We start from the raw sequence: 13,149 nt of genomic DNA on the forward strand, positions 1-13,149 counted from the left end.
TGGGCAATTTAGCATGGCCAGTTCACCTGACCGGCACATCTTTGGACTATGGGAGGAAACCGGAGCAGGCTGGTCCCAGCAATAGGACAGACAGTTCGTCAGCCCCATCCCTGGATCTGCTTTATGCTGGGCTCAGGTGGTGAGTTCTGACTGGACAGGCCATTGCCTGTAACGAAGGGAACTCATACACAACCACCTCCACAGGGAGATTACGAGGTGATTCCCCCCAGGCCTCTCAGGGAGTTTGCTAACAGTACTGAGGGAGTGCTGTACTGTCATTCTCCAGATCAGATATTTAGCCAACGCATCTGTCTGCCCACTCACTGTGACAGGACTGCAATGGGTTAGGAAGGATATTTCAATGAAGTCATGGGATACGGGTATTGTGCGGGGAGACGTAACTGAGTGGGGCTTTTTTGAGAAAGCTAGCACAGACTCGATGGGGCTGAATGGAATCCTTACGTCTCCAATTCTATAAGCTGGCAGCTCATCAACTGCCCTTTGAAGGGGCAATCCTGGCATCTAAATCACTGATGTTCAGAGAGAGAGAGAGAAAAGCTAAAAGTGAAACTCCACTCTGTGCAACAAACCGGTGGTTAGTGGTCAGCTGAATAAATATCTCACCCTCAGCAAGCTCACTCATTACAAACTTTGAGTTGAAGACTAACAGTCTAGTGAGAAATGAAAACAGTCTGTGAGCTGAGGGAGCAGCTGCAAGGCTTTTCCACAATGTACACCTCTTACTGAATTTTTACCACGTTACCTTTAGCGTAGGCAGAGAAATCTTTGAAAAAATGCATAGAGCTGCAGGTGCTAGAAATCAGAAACAGGGAAATTGCTGGAAAAGCTCAGCAAGTCTGGCAGCATCTGTGGAGAGAAATCAGAGTTAACGTCTCGGGTCCGGTGACCCTTCCTCAGACTCTCCTCACTGCGTCAGTAATTGTTCATTGGTGGAGATATATCTTTAATTTGGACTGTGTAATTTTTATTCCTGTGGGTTCTGTGCTGTGTGGTTATGGAGCAGGAACAGCCATTCTACTCCAGGCCAGGGTTTACACAAGCCTTCCCCAATTTAATCACCTCCCTCCCTACGCCTTGTCCAAATTCCCACCCATCAAACTCCATTCCGATTTCTCAGCGCACCTTCCAGCTTACTGGCATTCCAGTTCGGCCACAGACTCCATCACAATTAGAACATAGAACATTACAGCGCAGTACAGGCCCTTCGGCCCTCAATGTTGTGCCGCCCTGTCATACCAATCTGAAGCCCATCTAACCTACACTATTCCACGTACGTCCATATGCCTGTCCAACGACGACTTAAATGCACTTAAAGTCAACGAATCTACTACCGTTGCAAGCAAAGCATTCCAAACCCTTACTACTCTGAGTAAAGAAACTACCTCTGACATCTGTCTTATATCTATCACAAATCCCAGCCCAAAGCAGCAGGAGATGGTTGCAGAGCCATGTGAAGATCAATGTGACTACGTTCATCCCACAATCAGTAACCCCCTCCTTCCTACACTCACCCTGTCCACTTTTGAATAAAACACCCTTTGTATAAATGCACCCAATTAAATGTTACCCTTATCTGTCCCTTGATAACCTCTTGTGCCATATTTCCTGAGCAGTCCCTTAGTACAAACAGATTTCTTCAGAATTCCTCTCGGCCTGCACTGATTTAGTTTGGAGAAAGTGAGGACTGCAGATGCTGGGGATCAGAGCTTAAAAAGGTGTTGCTGGAAAAGCACAGCAGGTCAGGCAGCATCCAAGGAGCAGGAGAATCGACGTTCCGGGCATAAGCCCTTCTTCAGGAATGAGGAAGGTGTGCCAAGCAGGCTAAGATAAAAGGTAGGGAGGAGGGACTTGGGGGAGGGGCGTTGGGAATGCTAAAGGTGGAAGGAGGTTAAGGTGAGGGTGATAGGCTGGAGAGGGGGTGGGGTCGGAGAGGTTGGGAAGAAGATTGCAGGTCAAGAAGGTGGTGCTGAGTCGGAGGGTTGGGACTGAGATAAGGTGGGGGGAGGGGAAATGAAGAAGCTGGAGAAATCTGCATTCATCCCTTGTGGTTGGAGGTTCCTAGGCGGAAGATGAGTCGCTCTTCCTCCTGGCGTCGTGTTGCCATGGTCTGGCGATGGAGGAGGCCAAGGACCTGCATGTCCTTGGCGGAGTGAGAGGGGGAGTTAAAGGGTTTGAACAACTAAATCAGTACAAGGCCACTGTGGGGCAGCACGGTGGCTCAGCAGTTAGCACTGCTACCTCACAGCACCAGGGTCCCAGGTTCAATTCTCACCTTGGGCTACGGTCTGTGTGGAGTTTGCACATTGTCTAGATGGACTTCCTCCAGGTGCTACTCCCACAGTCCAAAGATGTGCAGGCCAGGTGAATTGGCCATGCTAGATTGCCCATAGTGCTAGGTGCATTAGTCAGAGGGAAATGGGTCTGGGTGGGTTACTCTTCAGAGGGTTGGTGTGGGCTGAAGGGCCTGTTTCCACACTGTAGGGAATCTAATCTTAAAAAAAAACCCTATTAATGGGGAGATTGCAGATGCAGTTTTCCGTGGTTTCCCCTTCACCTGTGCTCACTGAGATGTTACAAAGTTGACATGCAAATCCCTGCATGACTTCACCCTTCTCTCTCTCGCTGTAATCCCCTCCCTCCTCTCAGTTGTCAGAGATATCTGTGCCTCCCCCCCCGTACATTCCTAGTTATACAAAGTCTAGTATCCCAGCACGTCCTGCCAGCTGCTTGGGCCCCACGCTCTGAAATTCCTGGCCTAATCCTTTCGGCCTCACTATCTCTCTTTAAGACCGTCTTTAAAAACTTCCCTGTTTGACCAAACATTAAAGCCATCTGTCCCTGCAGCTGTTGATTTGGCACAGTGTCACATTGTGTTCGGTGATGCCCACGTTCAATTCCTGAAGACTCTCAATTTAAGGCACAATGTAAACATGGGTCTTCTTTGTATTGGTGGAGAATTTGAGCTGAAAACTGTGGTGTCGCTACCCCCTAGTGGCCACCTTTGGATTCCCATTTAAATAAACCAGTTTGCAATTTCACCGTTTCACCTCCACAATCATTACTTAGTTTATTGCAAAATGTCTCCAAAAGCCTCAAGATCCACAGGATAGTAGATTAGGTTATTTTCTGTATAACCGTCAGCGATTACATAGCCATGCTGGCATTATAATTTATTAAAATATTTATAATCCAGCATCTCCTCAAAGACTGCTCTGATTTCTCCTCCTGTGGAAGGTAAGGCAGGGGGAGCTGGAACAAGTTGGAGGGCTCACTGGGTAGATTTCAGAGGGTCACTGACCCTCACTGCTAGCAAGACCATAAAGTATGACACATCAACAACCAGCAATTAGCAGAGCCCAAGTGCTCTGTGCGCCTCTACAATAGAATCCCTAACACAATGAAAAGAGGCCTTTCAGCCCATCAAGCCTGTACTGACCCTCCAAAAAGCACCCCACCCAGTCCCCTGCCCTATCCTTGTATTTACCGTAGACACTACAGCCGCAAGTCAGTATGCCCAATCCACCTGGCCTGTACATCTTTGGATTGTGGGAGGAAACCCACGCAGACACGGGGAGAACGTGCAAACTCCACACAGACAGTCGCCCAAGGCTGGAATCAAACCAGGTCCCTGGCGCTGTGAGGCAGCAGTGCTAACCACTGAGCCACCATATTCAGTGCTATCTTTACATAGAACCATCAAATATAAAATATAAACTAAATAGCTCAAATATTCAGAAAAGCTCACCCTGTTTTTTTAAACTGAAAGTAAACCCCCTTGACAGTCACCATCCAGTCCCCCACAGATCAGGTACAGCGCAGGGTTAGATACACAGCAAAGTTCTCTCTTTTAAAGTGAAAGCAAAGTTTAATCAAAACTGTCACTGTCCCCATCAAAGGCTCCCAGGACAGCTACAGCCCAAGGTTGGATACAGAGTAAAGATCCCTCTACACTTTCCCCAAACACTCCCAGGCAGAGTAAAGCTGTCCAATATGACATGGCTCTTAACTGTCTCAGAGCTCAGCTCTCACCAGTTCATTCAACAGAAGCAGAAATCAGTGTCTGCTCCAAACTCCTTTGATATGAAGATGCTGCAGATAACAAAGAGGAAACAATGAACACGGAGCAAACTTTACATCAGTTTTGGTGGAACAACTTTTATTCATTTTTATTAGTATAAAAAGATGGTATTCACTACCCAGTTACAAATCAGAAAAAGGCAATCCTATTCACTCTCAGCAATGTAACATCTTGAATGTCATAGGGACAAGGAAGCCACTTGTGCCTGCTGTCAGTGTTGAAACTGATGGCCCTTTAACCCACAGCTGAAGCTGTCAGTCTCTCCATCAGCTTCTGTCAGTTCGTTCTCTGTCCCTCCCCAGGGAGGAGGTCAGTCCCAGGAGCTTGGGGCTGGACACTAGCATTTCCAATCGGCCCACACGGCACCCCAACCCGACCCACACCTACCCCAATCTCCAGCTTCTTTACGTGGGGAACTCCCGATGAGTCTGCGAATAAACAGAGTGTCTGTTGGGACGGCAGGAACTAAGCTAATTAGCTTTCTTTCAGACCGATCTCAATGACAAGCTGTGCACACTAATGGAGACAGAGGGGAAAACGAGCGTGTTTCAGAGAGAGATTGGAAAGGCTTCACTCACCCCGATCAGCATTCTCTGGAGAGGGGGACGAGGGCACATTCAACAACGAGCAGGGACCCAGTAGAGGCTCAGTTAGCCAAGGCAGAGGGGTTTGGGTGGTGGGGAGGATGCTTGATAAGAGCTGGGCCGGGCAGGGCCAGGCCAATGAACAAACAGCAGGGGACAACCTCCCACAGGCGGCCAGTCTCTGAGCAGGACAACGCTGCTTCATCTTTCAAAAGGCTCAGGGCTGCTCCAGCTCAGTGGTCAGTCAGTAACCCACAGGAACACCGTTCACAGCAGCTTCACCTCTACCACCAGCAGGACATCGCGCCAAAATAAGGGGTGGGAGATAGAGAGGGAGGTCAGACAGACAGACAGAGAGTGAGGGGGGGTGAGGAGAGAGAACACACACGCAGTGGGAGAGAGATAGGTGGGGAAGAGCAGGGGGAGGGAAAGCAAGAGAGAGATGGAAGAGAGAGGGAGAGATGGAAGAGAGAGGGAGGTGGGTGAGAGAGGGGGAGAGAGGTGGGGTTTGGGAGAGAGAGAGAGGGAGAGAGGGAGGTGGGAGAGGGAGTGGGAGAGAGAGAGAGGTGGGAGAGGGAGAGAGAGGGAGGTGGGGAGAGAGAGGGAGAGAGAGGGGAGGTGGGAGAGGGAGAGAGAGAGGGGGGTGGGAGAGAGAGAGAGGGAGGTGGGAGAGGGAGAGAGAGGGGAGGTGGGAGTGGGAGAGAGAGAGAGGTGGGGTGGGGTGGGAGAGAGAGAGGGAGGTGGGAGAGGGAGAGAGAGGGGAGGTGGGAGAGGGAGAGAGAGGGGAGGTGGGGGAGAGATAAAGAGAGGGAGAGAAAGGGGGGAAAAAGGGGGAGCAAGATAGAGAGAAAGAAAGAAAGAAAGAAAGAGGGTGGTGGATGGTACGTAGGAGCAGAGAGAAACAGACAGATAGATTCAGATCTTTCTTCTGAAAAACAAAAATAGTGAAATCCTACAAGTCACATTGCGAATTTGCTGAGTTCCAGAAAATTGTGGGAAAGCAGGGGGAATAATAAACTAATTGGCTGCGGGAAATCAAGGGGTTAATGATCGAATAGCCTCAATCTGAGCAAGAGCAGTTGGCAATGGCAGGCAGGCAGTGTTATTACTGTAACTGGCTGTGTGTGAACACATTCACACACTGATCCTTCCCCCATCACCACAGTCACTAGCTCAGGGTCAGTCACCAGGGAACCCAGTGCTACCCACTCACACAACATTAAACTCACGGCCTCTCCCCTCCCAGTGACTGGTGAAGATGAAACACCAGGATAAAGCAATCTCTCCCTGATCTCTCCCACTGCTGATTCCCCACGTCCAGGCCCCCGATAGCAGCATTTCCAAGGCCATCTCTCCTCTCTTCCTTCAGGCTGTCCCCGGGAGGATCCTCTGCGCTGCCCTTTGATACGGCCGAGCTGTCCCGTAGGTCTGAACCAGCGTCGCAGCTTGGTTTCGGATCTCGGAGGGAACGATGGATGGAACGAGTGAGGAGATGGAGAGGACGACGAGACTGCTCTCGACAACGTCAGGGAAAGGGTGAAGCTGGAAGAGAACACACAAAACCAGTCACCAGCCAGGAACGGGAGAGAGGAGGGAGGCTTTATAAAACCAGACAGAAACACACAGTTCAAAATTACACCGCAAATTACAGCACAGGAAGATCCCATTCCACCCAACCACTTAAGGAAGGATGTTTAGGCTTGGAGAGCGCACAAAGGAACAATCCCAGGAATGGAAGATATTAGAAACGAGGGAAGATTAGAGAGATTGTGCTTATCCTCCTTTCCAGCAAAAAAAGATCTAGATTCGATTCCCTACAGTGTGGAAACAGGCCCTTCGGCCCAACAAGTCCACACTGACCCTCCAAAGAGCAACCCACCCATTCCCCTACATTTACCCCTTCACCTAACACTACGGGCAATTTAGCATGGCCAGTTCACCTGACCCGCACATTGTGGACTGTGGGAGGAAACCGGAGCACCCGGGGGTAACCCACACAGACACGGGGAGATCGTGCAAACTCCACACAGTCAGTCGCCTGAGGCAACAGTGCTAACCACTGTGCCACCCACAGAGATGGCCTTAGTGGGGTATTCCAAATTATGAACCATTTTGACACGGTCAAGAAGGAAATTCTGATTCCGTGAGTTAGTACGTCAGTAACTCAGGGTCACAATGTCAAGATTGTCAGCAAGAGAGGGGGGGAGCGAGAGACAGCGCGAGGGGGGGAGCGAGAGACACAGCGCGAGGGGGGGAGCGAGAGACAGCGCGAGGGGGGAGCGAGAGACACAGCGCGAGGGGGGGAGCGAGAGACAGCGCGAGGGGGGAGCGAGAGACAGCGCGAGGGGGGGGGAAGCGAGAGACACAGCGCGGGGGGGGGGGGGAAGACACAGCCTGAGGGGGGGAGTGAGAGACACAGCCCGAGAGGGGGAAAGACACAGCGTGCCAAGCAGCACGAGGGAGAGACAGTGCACACGCCAGACAGCTTGAGCGAGAGAGCACCAGACAGCGTGCACAGCACTGACGGGTACAAAAAATAGCTTTAAACAGCTTTACCTTTACAGTCTCTGGCAGCTCTGACTGCTGCTGGGTGACGTCCCGGAGCTGTCCCATCAGAGTTGTCATCGAGCTGGTCTCCTTACTGTGTGTGCAAGACACAGAAAACAAACTGGTTTTGATTGTAGTTCTGACATCATTACCTCACGGTTTTGATTATTCCAACCTCTGCTGTCGTCTAACCAGGCCAAGAGAATGTGTGCGGCCTCACTGGTGCCTCAACACACTCTACACTGGTTAAACTGCAGACAGGCAGCACCTTCCTGTTACTGTATGATGGCAGAGTACAGGCCCAGGCCCAGGCCCAGGCCCATCCCAGCTCCCAGACCACAGCGTGGCCCCAGGTCCTTGGACTCCTCCACCGGCAGAACACAACAACACGACGGCTGGAGGAGGAGCGCCTCATCTTCCGCTTGGGAACCCTCCAACCACAAGGTATGAATTCAGATTTCTCCAGTTTCCTCATTTCCCCTCCCCCCACCTTATCTCAGTCGGTTCCCTCAACTCAGCACCGCCCTCCTAACCTGCAATCTTCTTCCTGACCTCTCCGCCCCCCACCCCACTCCGGCCTATCACCCTCACCTTGACCTGCTTCCACCTATCCCACCTCCATCGCCCCTCCCCCTAGTCCCTCCTCCCTACCTTTTATCTTAGCCTGCTTGGCTCTCTCTCTTATTCCTGATGAAGGGCTTATGCGCGAAACGTCGAATTCTCTATTCCTGAGATGCTGCCTGGCCTGCTGTGCTTTGACCAGCAACACATTTGCAGCTGTGATCTCCAGCATCTGCAGACCTCATTTTTTACTCGAAGATTTTAACCTACCGCGAATCCTCTTGCAAGGATGCCTTCCTTGAAGAAGCTCTCTTCCTCCCTCTACAAGGATTTCAGTGAGTCCCTCTCTCACTGCACCCCCAGGTCATCTCCTCTGCACAGAAACTCTTCAGCCACGTTCTCAAACAGACTCGTTACCACAGCCACATCTTCCTCAGCACCTGTCTACGGAACCGACTGATCCCAACTTCGAAATCCTACTGAACCTTCACGCTTTCTTTGCTACTCCCGGGAGATCAGTGGTCTTCAGGAAGGGGTGGGAATGTTGGAATTCATGCATCTAGAGTGGGGTCTGATTGATCAGATCCCCTTTCCTTTCACCATTTCCATGTTTCAAAACAACTTTCCTTCGGAGAGGAATTTTTAATTTTAAAAAGTCCCTTCTGAACCATTAATTCATGGGATCTGGCCGGGCCTAGCCTTTACTGCCCGTCCCTAGTTGCCCCTTGAGAAGGTGGGGGTGAGCTGCCTTCTTGAACCACTGCAGTCCATGTGCTGTAGATTGACCCACAATGCCCTTAGGGAGGGAATTCCAGGATTCTGACCCAGTGACAGTGAAGAAACAGTGATATATTTCCAAGTCAGGATGGAGAGTGGCTTAGAGGTGAATGTGGAGATGTTGCATTCCCACGTTACGTCTTTCTCATTTGTTCACAGGATATGGGCATTCCTGGATAGGCCAGCATTTTATTGCCCATCCCTAACTGCCCAGAGGACAGTTAAGAGTCAATTACATTGCTGTGGGTCTGGAATCACATGTAGGCCTGATTGGGTAGGAATGACACATTAGACCTTTAAATCCAGACGCTTTATGGGACTCAACATCCACCATCTTGCCATGGTGGGATGTGAACCCAGGTCCCCAGAATATTAGCTCAGTTTCTCGATTAATCAGAACCCCATCCTACTCAGAGATCCCTCAATGCTGGAAAAGCCAGTGAGTATGACCAACACTCCCCCGGGTCAGGGGCAGAGAATTCCAAACATTCACAACGCTCCCAGAGGACAACCTTTCGCTGCCAAAATGGTCGCCCCCAATTCAAGGCTCTCCGACCAAAGCAAGGAGAGCGCCCCAGCACAGGGAGGATGGGCCGAGAGGCCTCGTTCCACGCTGTACACATTCAGTCGGACCACAGCCCATTTCTCGGGGGAGGGGAGCCCATGTTACTTAATCTTGCCCCAAAAGAACCTGTGTCCCTCCGGAAATGAATAATTTCTCACACACACAAACACACACCCCTCCCAGATATGGTTTACCTTAAAGGGGGCTCAGAGCCATGATGGTTTGGCGTGGGGTCTTCTGTTGGTTCAGGCTCGGCCTCCTGGTCCAGGTGCGGCCCACCTTCCGGAGTCTCCTCCGGCCCGGCCAATCGCCTCTGGTGCTGACTGACAAGCCCAGTGACTGCCTGTTGGATATCAGCCATCTGTCTGTGCAGGGCCTGGAGTTTGGCGTGTTCCGGTGATAGTAACAAGGCACAGCCGGACGGGAGGTTCCTGGCTGCAGACTGACCCCCCTCTGCAGTGCTCCCGAGGTCAGAGGGGGCAGCGACTGGTTGGTCTAGGCTCCCCAGCGTTCCATCCACCTGCAGCCCCTCCTCCGTGTCAGCCTGCCTCCTGCCCGCCGACATTCCGGAATGATCTGCAGCCAGCCCCCACCACAGCTGGTACAGCTGTCCATAACAGTGGAAAGCACACAGGCTGCGGAGAGCCGCTAGGCCCACTTGGTCAGAGCCAGTCAACTTGGCCTCCAGGTCAGAGGTGAAATCCTCTCCTAGTGAAGAGACGGTCAGGATAGAAGAATACTTCCATATCAGTTACAGTGCAACCACAGCCAAACCACAACAGATGAACTTTGTTTGAATAAACAGACAGGCACAGAGAGCCAAAGAGAGAGAGGGGGAAAGAGAGGGCGCGGGAGAGAGGGCGCGGGCGGGGGGGGGAGAGCGCGGGCGGGGGGGGGGGAGAGAGAGAGAGAGAGAGAGAGAGAGAGAGAGAGAACGTGCGGAGAGAGAGGGAGAGACAGACAGACAGTCTTATGCTGGCTATCAGAATTTTGTATGATACTCTGTTGCGCTCTGACACAAGCAGAAAGCCATTAACGCACACATCGACAGAGAAGGGCGCACAGAGACAGAGAGAGGGGAGTCACGATTAGAGTGATGCTGGTAAAGCACAGCAGGTCGGGCAGCATCCGAGCAGCAGGAAAATCAACATTTCGGGCAGATGTCCTTCATCAGGAATGAAGGGCTTTTGTCAGAAACGTTGATTTCCCTGCTCCTCGGATGCTGCCTGACCTGCTGTGCTTTTCCAGCACCACTCTGATCTAAACTCTGGTTTCCAGCATCTGCAGTCCTCACTTTCGCCTAGACAGAGAGAGAGGGGGACAGACAGGCACATAGTCACAGAGAGAGGGGGACAGACCCCAATCAGACTCATTATCACCATTACCCATACTTATAGCCTTTCCCAGAACAGTCAGCATCAATTCCACATCAAAACTATTGAAATCTTCCATCATTTTGAAGACCTCAAATCATCCTCAGCTTTTCCTTTTCCAGAGATAAGGTGTTCTAGCCTGCTCCATCTTTCTGATAGCCACTTGGCTCTGCTGTCACAATCGCTGTTTGCCCTCGGCCCGGGTTTTGTTTTTAATCAGAGGAGCATTAGCAGCAACACCTTGTAGAGGGAGGGAACAGGGACCGAACCAAACCCTCTGGGAAACAGCTGGCTTCCCCACTTCAGGGTGAATGATGTGAGCAGGGGCTGACCCAAGACAGACAGAGCCCACTGCACATGCTCCAAATGGAGGGTAAGAGAGGCTAAAGGGGTAAGAAAGAGGTGAGCTGCATGATGAGAGTGTCACACTGTCCCTGTCAAGGGAGTGTTGTGATGGGGGCAGTGTAGAGGGAGCTTCACTCTGTACCTGTTCCTGCCTGGGGAGTGTTACGATGGGGGCAGTGTAGAGGGAGCTTCACTCTGTACCTGTTCCTGCCTGGGGAGTGTTACGATGGGGGCAGTGTAGAGGGAGCTTCACTCTGTACCTGCTCCTGCCTGGGGAGTGTTATGATGGGGGCAGTGTAGAGGGAGCTTCACTCTGTACCTGTTCCTGCCTGGGGAGTGTATGATGGGGGCAGTGTAGAGGGAGCTTCACTCTGTACCTGTTCCTGCCTGGGGAGTGTTATGATGGGGGCAGTGTAGAGGGAGCATTTAATCTGTGTCTAACCCAGCGCTGTCCCTGTCCTGGGAATGTTTGATGGGGACAGTGTTGAGCGAGCTTTACATTCAGTTTACAGAAGTAATGGGAGGCTCACTTACCTTCCGAGAGAGTGATCTTGCTGACTTCCTGCATCAGAGTGAAGTCTCCAGCATTGACACATCGATGTACGGCACTGAGTAAGGCAGTGACCATCTGGGCCCAGTCAGACAGCAGACTGCAGGCTATGGCCACACTCAGGTCATGAGCCAAGTACAGCATCAGCTGGGAGAGAGACAGATTTGTATTACTTTTCACAATGGAACATTAAAACGATCCAGGAGATCTACGCGGAACGTTCCAGCTATTGGTGAAATATCAAAGCTCATCACCATCATCTCAACACGTTCGACTGTCTCAGCACCCTCCTTTCCCCATCCTGTACCCCTCTACAATACAAGCTGCTGCCTTGCTGCTGTTTATTCAAGGAGGATTAGACCTGCATCAGAAGCAGTTCAACCAAGATTCATACTGACATCTTCGGGAGGGCAGACTGGGCCTACCTCCACTCACTGGAGTTCAGAGGAATGAGAGATGGGTCTTATTGAAACACCTCAGATTTTCAAGGGGTTTGACAGGATGGATGCTGAGGGAATGGCTCCTACCGTTGGGGAAAACCATGTTTGGTTGGGGGAGGTGCACAGATTCAGAGGGGTCTCCCATTTAAGACAGCGATGAGGAGGAATTGCTTCGTTCAGAGGGTTGTGTAGGAGGTTGGTTAGCTCAGTTGGCTGGATGGAGTGATGTCACCATCGTGGGTTCAATTCCTCCACCAACTGAGGTTAGCTCCTTCTTAATGTCTCTCCTGAACAGAGGCAAACAGGATCAATGTTTCAAGTCCCATGTCTCCCTTCAGTGGTTCATCCACATCCTTCAGGTAAAGGGGGCAGACTTCCTTCCCGGGTCTGGCCTACAGGTGGCCCCAGGCCCACAGTTCGTCACTGTCCTCAAAATGGCCGAGCAAGTCAGACCGCTCAAGGGGGTTTCGGGACAGGGCACAAACACGGGTTTTCCAGACCACCTCGTACAAAGATATTTTAAAAGCGCCGCAGGTAAGGGTGGATTATTGGAAAGCTGGGGGCAGCATGGATAGGCTTCAGCACAGAAAGAGGTAACTCAGCTCCTTCCAACCTGAGCTAACCCTTTGTACAGAGCCACCCAATTGGCCCCACTCTCTATAATCACGACACATTTCTTTTCACTTCTGTACCTATCCAATTCCATTTCTAGGTTACCACGGAAACTGCTGCCACCACCCTCTCAGATTTCACCCACTCAGTGTCCAGCTCTCAGGAGCCCAGCTTCACAAAGAGAGGCGTTTTAGGTTAAAAACTACAAATGGGAGCACAGGGTGCGCCCAGCTGGTCAACCTCTACCTGCACAATCACTCCAGCCCCAGGCTTCTCCTCCGTGATCCTACAATGGGGGGGCCCACAGGAAATACTAAAACATTCCCTCAGTTGGCCACTGCCCCATCACAGCCTGGGCACTGGCTTGTTGACCAGTGAAGGGAACATCATCTTGTCAGTGATGCATTCAGCAGTTGATCAGCCAAGCAACCCTCACTGGAACGGTTTGGAATAGACATCCAGCCTACACCACACTTTGCATCATATTTTGTTAGAAAGTACACATGATAATAAAGAAATCAAACCAAACCACAGAGGCAGAGATGGTTATGTCAAAAACAAAAATGGGAAAAATCACACAGGTGAAGGGACAGAGGGAAGGGGAAAATAGGGTAGCATGACAGAGAGGGCAGGGGACGCAAACGGGAGAGAGAATGCGCAAAGAGAATGAGAGGGAGGGCAAAGAGAATGAGAGGG

The 13,149-nt window shown here is 51.3% G+C and overlaps 1 protein-coding gene across 1 annotated transcript in view; it reads right to left on the reverse strand.

The window, feature by feature from the left end:
• Positions 1–5,327: 5,327 nt before the first annotated feature.
• The window catches only part of gemin5 (gem (nuclear organelle) associated protein 5), a 76,252-nt gene continuing 68,430 nt past the window's right edge, over positions 5,328–13,149 (reverse strand). Inside the window, exons 25-28 of the mRNA XM_060836951.1 lie at positions 11,386–11,548; positions 9,328–9,841; positions 7,240–7,324; positions 5,328–6,225 (exon numbers count right to left, since the gene is read on the reverse strand). Coding sequence (XP_060692934.1) covers positions 6,049–6,225; positions 7,240–7,324; positions 9,328–9,841; positions 11,386–11,548 — 939 coding nt within the window. The 3' untranslated portion in view covers positions 5,328–6,048. The remainder of the gene's footprint in view (positions 6,226–7,239; positions 7,325–9,327; positions 9,842–11,385; positions 11,549–13,149) is intronic.

This window comes from Hemiscyllium ocellatum, chromosome 16 (genome assembly GCF_020745735.1).
Source record: "Hemiscyllium ocellatum isolate sHemOce1 chromosome 16, sHemOce1.pat.X.cur, whole genome shotgun sequence".
Taxonomy (NCBI): domain Eukaryota; kingdom Metazoa; phylum Chordata; class Chondrichthyes; order Orectolobiformes; family Hemiscylliidae; genus Hemiscyllium; species Hemiscyllium ocellatum.